The sequence below is a fragment of the Rhinoraja longicauda genome, chromosome 6, assembly GCF_053455715.1.
Source record: "Rhinoraja longicauda isolate Sanriku21f chromosome 6, sRhiLon1.1, whole genome shotgun sequence".
Classification (NCBI taxonomy): Eukaryota; Metazoa; Chordata; class Chondrichthyes; order Rajiformes; family Arhynchobatidae; genus Rhinoraja; species Rhinoraja longicauda.
The window spans coordinates 3613765-3625701 of NC_135958.1; the positions used below are offsets into that span (position 1 = coordinate 3613765).

At 49.7% G+C, this 11937-nt stretch overlaps 1 protein-coding gene across 1 annotated transcript; it reads right to left on the reverse strand.

Moving 5' to 3' along the window:
- Positions 1–1014: 1014 nt before the first annotated feature.
- On the reverse strand, positions 1015–7231 carry galr1b (galanin receptor 1b). The gene is made up of 3 exons (XM_078401530.1): positions 6587–7231; positions 4441–4506; positions 1015–1616 (listed from the first exon to the last, which is right to left on the reverse strand). Exons 1-3 carry the CDS (start codon positions 7229–7231, stop codon positions 1299–1301), a joined length of 1029 nt encoding a protein of 342 aa, XP_078257656.1. The 3' UTR covers positions 1015–1298.
- Between the last annotated feature and the right edge of the window lie 4706 nt (positions 7232–11937).

Consider the following 11937-nt stretch of genomic DNA (forward strand, 5'->3'; position numbering starts at 1 on the left):
TTGAACATTCCAAGATGTCTTTCTCTGACTGACAGTGCTTGACTTAATCAACAGCTTGTGGACTTGCCAGGCAATAACAGAAACTTCAGCAGGTGAGATAAATACCTGGTGATGGAGGAGGCCCAGGACAGAAAGGTCAGTGTGGGAAGGGGAAGGAGAGTTAAAATGGTCAGCAACCAGGATATTCAGTAAGCCCGTGTGCAAGCATTCAGAGAAATGGTTGCCAAATCTACTCTTGGTCTCACGGATGTACATGAGGCCACATCGGGAACATTGAATGCAGTACCATAGAGTCTGAAGCCTCCATCTTCCTGGAGGTAAGTGCCATCTAGACCTTTACATTATTATTGACCATCCCCACCACTTCCAATTATTATTGGTTGTACTGCTAGGACAATAATCCTAATGACTCTCCAATCATCTGCAGTTCTTTGTTTCTACTTATATACACCTTACCAGGTCTAATGACTCTTTACCATCTCCCTGGCAGCCCCCACATCCAATTCATAAATCTAATCCCTAACCTATACCATTCTCTCACTTCTTCCCACCTACCCTGCGTGACCAGTGAGGTAGATCATAAAGCAATGGTCTTCCATAGACACTGTGGCAGAATATCAGAGGCACCTTAGCAAGAAAATCCAAATGTTCTCCCAAGGCAAAGTTGGCCTGTGGGTTATAATTTGAGTGTTCTTGCTCGAAGGTAAAGGTGGAAAAATTAAACAGGTGCATAAATTCTAATTCAAAACTTATTTTTAAGCTCTGTCACCATGTTTTGAGTCGAACTGGAGGGTAAAGTGAAATCAAACTGCACAAGATCACTTTACAAGCTGGTTTAGAAATCTGGAAGAATTCAAATAGAGATCAGTTCCCAGGTTGAATTGTGAAGGAGCAGGCTTATTGATTAGACACCTTCAAACAATAACCAAAAATTTGTTAAATTGTGAAATAGGAAAATGTCAGAGATAGTTCAAAAGCTTACCATTCAAGCACAACCATCCTTTTGCATCTGTTCAGAATTCCACTCATTGCCAACTGCTAAATCTCAACACATGTCTTGTGTCTTACAAGTGTGAAGAACACACCCGTTCAACATTTGTAGCTTGTGCTCCAGTGTAGTTGCCATCATCTGTTCACATTAGATGATTTAAGATCAATGCTAATCTAAGTTGGTTTATGATCACAACATTCTGTGCCTGTATAATGCAGCTATCTGCTATCATCGTTTGCATTCTCGATGGATGTGCATATTCACAGGATGTGCATTCGGCTGGTGTACACATCAGAAGGCAATGCTTTCAACTGTTTGTCCTGGTAGGGGCCGCAGTGAAGTTGTCCATGCGGATCCTTACAACTTTTTCCTCAATGGGACGTGGGAAAAGGAATTTGCACACAAAGACCTGATGGCAGGCTTTCCGAAAGTTTTCCGAAAGGAATGCATATATTATGGGATTGATGCAGGAATTTCCATACACCATGCAATGGGAGATGATCCTGAATGCAAAGGATGCATCAGTTATAGGGAAACATCCAAATTGAGCCCACATGGTTATGATGTGTTGAGGCAGCCAAGACAGCACAAAAGTGGCCACAACTAACATGACTGTCTGGGCAGTCTGTGGAGAGAGTAAAGAAGAAACATTATTTAATTTCAGAGTTAGCAGAAATAAAATGCAAATACTGAGGACAATTGCATTATTCAGTTGTAATTATTAGTGAGGCTGGATATCATTTCCAGGTAGATAACCTGAATTAATTGCATATTCTCCATGTTCAGGTAAACAGAGTGCACTGGAGCACAGGAATAGCTTAGGATTCTAAGCAGATTTAAGTAACAAATATTTAATGTTGCAGTCAACTTCCATCTACATCCTCTATAACAAAGCTATCCATTCCCATTAGCCCTTTGCAGGCAGAGGCAAACAAGTGATAAAGAAGTGTTCACATGCACATAACAGGCAATGACCTTTGCCCATTTCCCTCTAAACCTATCATGTCCATGTACCTGTCCAATGTTCTTGAAACTTTGTGACAGTACCTGCCTCAACTACCTCCACCAGCAGCTCATTCCATTTACCTACCATCCTTTGTCCAAAATGTTACCCCTCAGGTTCCTATTAAATCTTTCCTTCCTCGCCTTAAACCTGGCCTCTGGTTCCTGATTCCCTTATTCTGGGACTCTGCATTTACACTATCTATTCCTCTCATGACAACGGAAGGGTTTATAGGTTAAGATGGAATAGGATGTGCAGTCTAAAACAGGTGTTGTAGGTTAGAGAATGATCAAAAACTCGATCAGAAACAGTCATGGCCTTTCACCCAGTAACATCAGGGCACTGCCAATTTAGTGAGCATTCTTGCACCAACTTTCAATTCTTCACCCGAGGCAAAGGATCATTTTACAATGAACTTGAAACCAGCACATGTCAGTTTCAAACATGTGCATTCCGTTCTTTCATGTGAAAATAGGCACTAATCATGATTCCTACTTACCATAAAATAGCTTTTATCTTGAATATTACTCGGCTTGACTGTTTTCTGTTTGAACCCGCAAGATTGGTATCATAAAATAAACGTTACCATAGCTTTATGATTTCTTTATATGGGGATATTTCAGTATCACCATAATGTTATGTCATTCTGCACTACTGCAACGATTCTACAAACCGCATTCTGAAATTCTGCTCTAAATCTCCCATCAACTTATCACATAAGACTGATCAAAGATAATTAACCTACGCAAATGTGATTGTAAAGAGTTCTCAGTTGTATGCAAAGCCCGTTTCATTTTCTATTAAAATGGTTTGAAAGAAAAACCTTCCATGACATATACAAGCAAGAAATATTAAATCATAAGATTGTCATTCTTTAGGAATTCTTTCCTTGTGACATATTTCCCCAGTGTTAACCATCAGATCATTTTGCATTTGAGGGGCCAATTAAAAAAAAGAAGAATTTTAGGAGTATCTGGATAATTGCCATAAAATAAGGGATTTGAAAACACCGATCCCGCAAAAAGTATCCTTTATATGTCATATTATTATAGTGAAAGACTTAAAGGCAAATCCACACAAAAAAATAATGTGAATGTTCGTGTCTGAAATTCATCAGAAGGCTGTAACATTTATCTACATTTTTTAAATGAAACTTCATCTATTTCTTTCCAGCTGGACAGGTTGTAATAACAAGAATTAATGAGGAAAGCGAGAGTGAAATTTTGAAATTGAGAGGGTTAAGAAGCATGCAAATGAAAAAAAGGAAATCGGGAATACTGTGTTAAATAATAAAAATGAATAAATGCTCAATAAATAAATGGTCTACAACCACATCATAATGAAATCATGACAGAAATCCTGAGACGAAGGAATAGAGACTAAGGAAGACCAACTCATAGGCAATTGCAGCAAAATGATAGGACTATTGATCAGGCATTTTCTCTCAGTACATGACAGCAAAACTGGCTGGACATGAGAATAAAAAAACATGTACCTGATGTTCAATCTGCCCCATGCTTCACTTTTGCAACCTGCCCCCTGCATGAACCTCAAGTGCACTAATGTACTGTGGTCATTGGAACAAATGGAGCTACACCGTACACCTATCTCGAGAAGCAGAGTGATGTGCAAGTGGTGACTACACCTCAGGCAGCTGAGCCTCTGCTCCCGAAAGCCCTTTTGATATTTAATGCTTAAAGTGCTCTTCAACTGCTTTTGATAATCAGAGATATCACTATCTTTAAAAATACTAGATTCATATAAAAACATTTAAGTGATATTTAAAAATATATATTGAAAGGCACTGTGGTGCAGCAGTAGAGTAGCTGCATTACAGCACCAGATACCCGGGTTTGATCCGGACTCCAGGTGGTCTGTGCGGAATTTGTACATTCTCCACATGGGTTTTCTCCCATGGTGGAAAAAAACAGGTGCTCCTGTTTCCTCCCACACTCCAGACACATAGGTTTGTAGGTTGTGTAGGAAGGAACTGCAGATGCTGGTTGAAACCGAAGATAGACACAAAATACTGGAGTAATTCAGCGAGACAGGCAGCATCTCTGGAGAAAAGGAATGGATGACATTTCAGGTCGAAACCCTTTTTCAGACTCATCTTAGGTTTGTTGGTTAATTAGCTTGGTAAATTTGTAAATTGTCCCTAGAGTGTATCGGATAGTGTTAATGTGCGGGGATTGCTGGTCAGCAGCAGACTAGGTGGGCCGAAGGGCCTGTTTCTACGCTGTGTCTCTAAACTAAACTATTATGTCTTAAGACTGTTATGTCTTATGACTGTTATGGCATGGGTTGAATGCTACCAGAGTGGTGTCAGAGGAGTTCCCAAAGGGAAGTTGGTGGAAGTTTCCTTGATTCTACTACTCGAAATATCCTCTATGCCTTGAAGGAATGGCAAGGTTTTAGAAGTGTGGGATCCACACTGCATTCTTACCTTTTTCTTGGAGCGCTTTGATTTTTTTGAAACGTTCCTCATCTTTTTGTGGAGATGGATCAAGATCTGAGGGAGAGACAAGAAGTGATGAAAGAGCAGCTCTTATGTGTAGCACACTTACAGGTCCGATTCATTTGGGCAGCTCACAACCCAGCGCTATGAATATTGATTTCTCTAACTTCAATTAACCTTTGCATCCCCTCATTCTGTGTCACTCCCCTACCCTAGTCATCATACTAGTTTCACTGTCATCCTGTTGAGTTTCACTGTCTATGGACCATTGTGGGCTTCACCTTTCCTTGATCGACGTTGTTTTTTGCATATCTTTCATTCATTTGTTCTATGTGCCGTCTATATATCTCGCCTCCCTTTCCCCCGACTCTCAGTCTGAAGGGTCTCGACCCGAAACGTCACCCATTCCTTCTCTGCAGAGATGCTGCCTGACCCGCTGAGTTACTCCAGCGTTTTGTGTCTATTTATGATTTACAAGTGTTTGTTTACCACCGTTGATAAAATAAAGCAAGCAAGTTTGTGTACAGTTTGACGCAGTGTAATGCTTAATGTAAACACCCACGCTAAGTGGATTAATATATTGGATTCTCAGCAGATCCTGTTCGATAAGGGATCCATCCTCGCAACGAGTCTGTATGCACCAGTCCTGTCAGACCATATCAATCCTTGGATACAACGCCGTTGCACTACCAATGCCCGGGTATTGTAATCTGATGTAGGATCTCGTAGGATCTTGGCCGCTGGACTTAACATCGCCAGCGCGGCTCGGCCGCGGGACGTTTCAGTGCCCGGGGCGGCTCGGCCGCGGGACGTTTCAGTGCCCGGTGCGGCTCGGCCGCGGGACGTTTCAGTGCCCGGTGCGGCTTGGCCGCTGGACTTAACATCGCCAGCGCGGCTCGGCCGCGGGACGTTTCAGTGCCCTGCGCGGCCCGGCCGCGGGACGTTTCAGTGCCCGGCGCGGCTCGGCCGCTGAACTTAACATCGCCCGGTGCGGCCGCGGGACGTTTCGGTGCCCGGGGCGGCTCGGCCGCGGGGCCTTCCATCCTCTTGCGGGGGCTGTGCGTGTCGGTTGCCTCGGTAGGGGTCGAGCTGCCTGTCCGTGGGTGCAGGGGGAAGAGAGGGGAAGTTTTGTTGCCTCCATCACAGTGAGGGGGTGTTTGGAGTCACTGTGATGGATGTTTGTGTTGGGGTCGGGTGTCCTGTGTTCTTTTCTTTTTTGCTGTGTCTTGTGACTGCTGAAATTTCGTTCGGTGTTGTGCCGAATGACAATAAAGTGTTGTTATGTTATGTTATGTTATGTTATGAAATGTTAACTATTTATTTGTCCACAGATTGTTAGCTGAGCCGCTGAGCGTTTCTAACATTTTTGTTTTTTTCTTACCTTCAGAATATGAACACTAGTCAGATTTATTTTAATTTTTAATTGTAAGGATTGTACTGAGATTTCCCAGACTTTTGAACGCACGGAATAACCCAGCAGCAAAAAAACAAAACAAAGTGCTGGAGAAACTCAGAAGGCCAGACAGCATCTGTGGATGGAATGGACAGAGAACGTTTCGGGTCGGGACCCGGCTTCACCAGTAAGGGTTTTAAAAGACCTCGGGACTGAGCTACACGGGGCGGACCTCTTCGCACTTTACCGAATGTGAATTGGGACCTGATGCCGAATTTGTGAGCTGCCACCATTCTCCGGCTCACTCCCCTTCTCAAAGTAGCCCCCGAGATCACTATCCCCGCAACAATTTGCTTCTCCTCTCTCCATCCCTCCCCACTCCCCCAGGGAGTACTAGTTTCACTGTCGTCCTGTTGAGTTTAACTGTATAACTTGTTATCATCTAGCCCACTGCCAACAATGGACCATCCACATTTCCTTGATCGTCTTTCATCCATTTATTCTATGTGCCGTCTATATCTCTCGTTCCCCTTTCCCCTGACTCTCAATCTGAAGGGTCTCGACCCGAAACATCATCTATTCCTTCTCTCCGGAGATGCTGCCTGACCCGCTGAGTTACTCCGGCTTTTTACGTGTCTGTCTTCGGTGCAAACCAGCATCTGCAGTTCCTTGCTACACAACTTGGTGCGCTTGGACCATACACCCCGGGACATAGCATGTACTCCGCAAGGCTCCAGTTACCTTGGCATAGCAGTAGCAGATTAGCAGAAGAGGTAGCAAGTAACCGATCACCAAGATGCCAACTTTGTAGACGCGTTCCTGGGGTTTGTTCTGCCACACGTCCCAGCAGAAGGAATTGTTGGGCGCTCCGTGGTGTCCGGCCAGCAGGGTCTGGTGCTGAGCTACGGGCACGGCAACCAACAGAGACAGCAACCAAGTCAGGGCCACCCCGACCCTGGCGTTCCTCGTGGTCCCGCCGCAGGAGGGGCGCTTGGAGCGGACCACGGCGATGTATCTGTCCACCGACATGGCCGCCATGGTGCAGATGCTCACCAGCATGGTGACCATTTTAAAGTAGTGCACCGTCTTGCAAAGGAAAGCGCCGAAGATCCAGTCGGGCAGCGTGTAAATGGTGGCTTCGAAGGGCACACAGAAGGTCAGGAAGGCAATGCTGGCGATACTCAGGTTCAGAATGAAGACATTGGTTGTACTCCGCGCCCTCCTCGACTTGGCCCGTCCCAGGACGACCAACACCAGAGTATTCCCAGTGACGCCCAGGAGAAATATCACGCCAAAGATAACAGGTACGATCACTCCTTCTGGTCCAACGGATAGCAGCGGCAAGTTGGGGTTCTCCCTGGAAGCGCTGTGGTTGCTGGAGCCCATGGTGACCGTCTCCAGCCAGAACCCAAGGAGGTGCAGCCTTTACTCTTCCTGGAGCCTGTGCTGAGTCCGGCGGCAGGAGGGAGCGAGGGGACTACCGCCGCACCACATCGCGGCAACGACTGAGCGCCGCTCCCCCGCCCCGCTACACCAAGCGCAGGGTAGTCGGTCTGACTCGCCCTCGCCGCCCCCGCCCGCCCGCACCTCACCCCTACCCACATCGCTCACCTTCTTAAAGACGCAATGCTGACCGCTACAGCCACAGATGAAACCCTGAAACGGTCACCCTTCCATTCGGCGTTGGAAATGATCACCTTGTCCATAAATCAGGAACATGGATAAAATACAGAGGAACTGAGAGAGATTCAAGAGAGAGCTTGATAGAGTTCTTAATGGTAGCGGAGTCAGGGGGTATGGGGAGAAGGCAGGAACGGGGTACTGATTGTGAATGATCACATTGAATGGTGGTGCTGGCTCGAAGGGCCGAATGGCCTCCTCCTGCACCTATTGAACTCCGAACTATGGAGAAGATAGACACAAAATGCTGGAGCAACTCAGCGGGGGCAGGCAGCATCTCTGGAGAGAAGAAACAGGCGACGTTTCGGATCGGGACACTTCTCCAGACTGAAGCGAAAGAGGACTGGAGTAAAACTGAAGATAGACACAAAACGCTGGAGTAACTCAGCGCGTCAGGCAGCATCTCTGGAGGAAAGGAATAGGGTCGAGACCCTTCTTCAGATAGAATATAATACAATACATTACGTCGCCTGTTTCTTCTCTCCAGAGATGCTGCCTGCCCCCGCTGAGTTGCTCCAGCATTTTGTGTCTATCTTCTCCATAGTTCGGAGTTCAATAGGTGCAGGAGGAGGCCATTCGGCCCTTCGAGCCAGCACCACCATTCAATGTGATCATTCACAATCAGTACCCCGTTCCTGCCTTCTCCCCATACCCCCTGACTCCGCTACCATTAAGAACTCTATCAAGCTCTCTCTTGAATCTCTCTCAGTTCCTCTGTATTTTATCCAAATTTGAGGAAGGATATTCTTGCTATGGAGGGCGTGCAGCGTAGGTTCACTAGGTTAATTCCCGGAATGGCGGGACTGTCGTATGTTGAAAGGCTGGAGCGATTGGGCTTGTATACACTGGAATTTAGAAGGATGAGGGGGGATCTTATTGAAACATATAAGATAATTAGGGGATTGGACACATTAGAGGCAGATAACATGTTCCCAATGTTGGGGGAGTCCAGAACAAGGGGCCACAGTTTGAGAATAAGGGGTAGGCCATTTAGAACGGAGATGAGGAAGAACTTTTTCAGTCAGAGGGTGGTGAAGGTGTGGAATTCTCTGCCTCAGAAGGCAGTGGAGGCCAGTTCGTTGGATGCTTTCAAGAGAGAGCTGGATAGAGCTCTTAAGGATAGCGGAGTGAGGGGGTATGGGGAGAAGGCAGGAACGGGGTACTGATTGAGAGTGATCAGCCATGATCGCATTGAATGGCGGTGCTGGCTCGAAGGGCTGAATGGCCTACTCCTGCACCTATTGTCTATTGTCTATTGTCTATAGTTCAGGAGTATAATACAATATAATAAATATAATTCAACGAGTGTCTGAAGAAGGGTCTTGACCCGAAACGCAACCTACTCACTTTCTCCGGAGATGCTGCCTGACCCGCTGAGTTACTCCAGCATTTGGTTTGGCTTCGGTTTAAACCAGCATCTGAAGTTCCTCCATACACGATATAAGTGCCCTGTCCTTGATGCATGAAATGCAGAAACTCTCCCAACTATAGAGGACTGGAAAGGAAATATTTGCCCTGTCCATATCCAGGCGAATGGATTTATACACAGGGCAATTATTTCCGTTCTGGCCTTCAATAGTTTCGAAGTGCCTCCCCATATATTATCTTTCAGGCAATAACGTCAAAATACAATTCCCCCAACGCATTATTCTTCATGACAAGCAAACATGACAAGTGGAAACTAATGTCAGCAATTTATATAAAGAACAAGAAGCCCGGTGTAATTGCCAATATCCGCGCCTGCCACCCCATTTCTCCCGTTACTCCCACTCCTCACCGTCACCCTGCTCCTCTCTCCACCCTCACCCTGCACCTCTCTCCCCTTCACCCTGCTCCTCTCTCCCTTCACCCTGCTGCTCTCCACCCTCACCCTGCTTCTCTCTTCCCCCTTCACCCTGCTCCTCTCTCCACCCTCCCTTCACCCTGCTCCTCTCTCCACCCTCCCTTCACCCTGCTCCTCTCTCCCCCTTCACCCTGCTCCTCTCTCCCCCCTTCACCCTGCTCCTCTCCCCCCTTCACCCTGCTCCTCTCTCCCCCCTCCCTTCACCCTGCTCCTCTCTCCCCCCTTCACCCTGCTCCTCTCTCCCCCCTTCACCCTGCTCCTCTCTCCCCCCTCCCTTCACCCTGCTCCTCTCTCCCCCCTTCACCCTGCTCCTCTCTCCCCCCTTCACCCTGCTCCTCTCTCCCCCCTTCACCCTGCTCCTCTCTCCCCCCTCCCTTCACCCTGCTCCTCTCTCCCCCTTCACCCTGCTCCTCTCTCCCCCCTTCACCCTGCTCCTCTCTCCCCCCTTCACCCTGCTCCTCTCTCCCCCCTTCACCCTGCTCCTCTCTCCCCCCTCCCTTCACCCTGCTCCTCTCTCCCCCTTCACCCTGCTCCTCTCTCCCCCCTTCACCCTGCTCCTCTCTCCCCCCTTCACCCTGCTCCTCTCTCCCCCCCTTCACCCTGCTCCCCCCCTTCACCCTGCTCCTCTCTCCCCCCCTTCACCCTGCTCCCCCCCTTCACCCTGCTCCTCTCTCCCCCCCTTCACCCTGCTCCTCTCTCCCCCCCTTCACCCTGCTCCCCCCCTTCACCCTGCTCCTCTCCCCCCTTCACCCTGCTCCTCTCTCCCCCCTTCACCCTGCTCCTCTCTCCCCCCTTCACCCTGCTCCTCTCTCCCCCTCCCTTCACCCTGCTCCTCTCTCCCCCCCTTCACCCTGCTCCTCTCTCCCCCCCTTCACCCTGCTCCCCCCCTTCACCCTGCTCCTCTCCCCCCCTTCACCCTGCTCCCCCCTTCACCCTGATCCTCTCTCCCCTTCACCCTGCTCCTCTCTCCCCCCCTTCACCCTGCTCCTCTCTCCCCCCCTTCACCCTGCTACCCCCCTTCACCCTGCTCCTCTCTCCCCCCCTTCACCCTGCTCCTCTCCCCCCTTCACCCTGCTCCTCTCCCCCCCCCTTCACTCTGCTCCCCCCCTTCACCCTGCTCCTCTCTCCACCCTCACCCTGCTCCTCTCCCCCCTTCACCCTGCTCCCCCCCTTCACCCTGCTCCTCTCTCCACCCTCACCCTGCTCCTCTCTCCCCCCCCTTCACCCTACTCCTCTCTCCCCCCTCCCTTCACCCTGCTCCTCTCTCCCCCCCTTCACCCTGCTCCTCTCTCCACCCTCACCCTGCTCCTCTCCCCCCTTCACCCTGCTCCCCCCCTTCACCCTGCTCCTCTCTCCACCCTCACCCTGCTCCTCTCTCCCCCCTTCACCCTGCTCCTCTCTCCACCCTCACCCTGCTCCTCTCTCCCCCCCCTTCACCCTGCTCCTCTCTCCCCCCCACCTTCACCCTGCACTTCTCTCACCCCCCCTTCACCCTGCTCCTCTCTCCCCCCTCCCTTCACCCAGCTTCTCTCTCTCCCCCACCCCTTCACCCTGCTCCTCTCTCCCCCCTCCCTTCACCCAGGGCCGTTTTTACAGCATTATGGGCCCCCGGGCAAAGCAGTGTACTGGGGCCCCTACCGTTACTCTCCCCCACCCCCCTTTCCCTACCAGCCACCCCCCCCCCCTGTCGTGCCGGCGAAAAGCACTTACCGAAAAGCACTTAGCGATGGACTTAGGGTGCTACATTGTTGCGAAAAGCACTTACAGATCGCTGTGAGAAGCACATAGGGACCGAAAATGTTGCGAAAAAAGCACTTATTGAACCTACATTTTTAAAGTAGTATTTATTTATTGCAAGTCACTTAACATACACAGATCAGCATGGGGGCCCTATGCTCGTGGGGCCCCGGGCAAGTGCCCATCAGGCCCATGCGTTAAGACGGCCCTGCCTTCACCCTGCTCCTCTCTCCCCCCTCCCTTCACCCTGCTCCTCTCTCCCCCTCCCTTCACCCTGCTCCTCTCTCCCCCCCTCCCTTCACCCTGCTCCTCTCTCCCCCCACCCTTCACCCTGCTACTCTCTGCCCCACCCCTTCACCCTGCTCCTCTCTCCCCCTCCCTTCACCCTGCTCCTCTCTCCCCCTCCCTTCACCCTGCTCCTCTCCCCCTTCACCCTGCTCCTCTCTCCCCCCTCCCTTCACCCTGCTCCTCTCTCCCCCCTCCCTTCACCCTGCTCCTCTCTCCCCTTCACCCTGCTCCTCTCTCCCCCCTCCCTTCACCCTGCTCCTCTCTCCCCTTCACCCTGCTCCTCTCTCCCCCCTCCCTTCACCCTGCTCCTCTCTCCCCCCTCCCTTCACCCTACTCCTCTCCCCCTTCACCTCTCTCCCTCCCTTCACCCTGCTTCTCTCTTCCCCCCCCCCTTTTTTTAGTGCACTCCTCCTCCATTTCCGAGTCCACACTTTCCTTCCTTCATCCTTTCTCGTTCCCTTCTACCTCTCTCCTTCCCCCTGGCTTTGTATTTCACTCTACTAAGGAAGGGTCCCGGCCAGAAACGTTGTCTGCCCATTCCCTC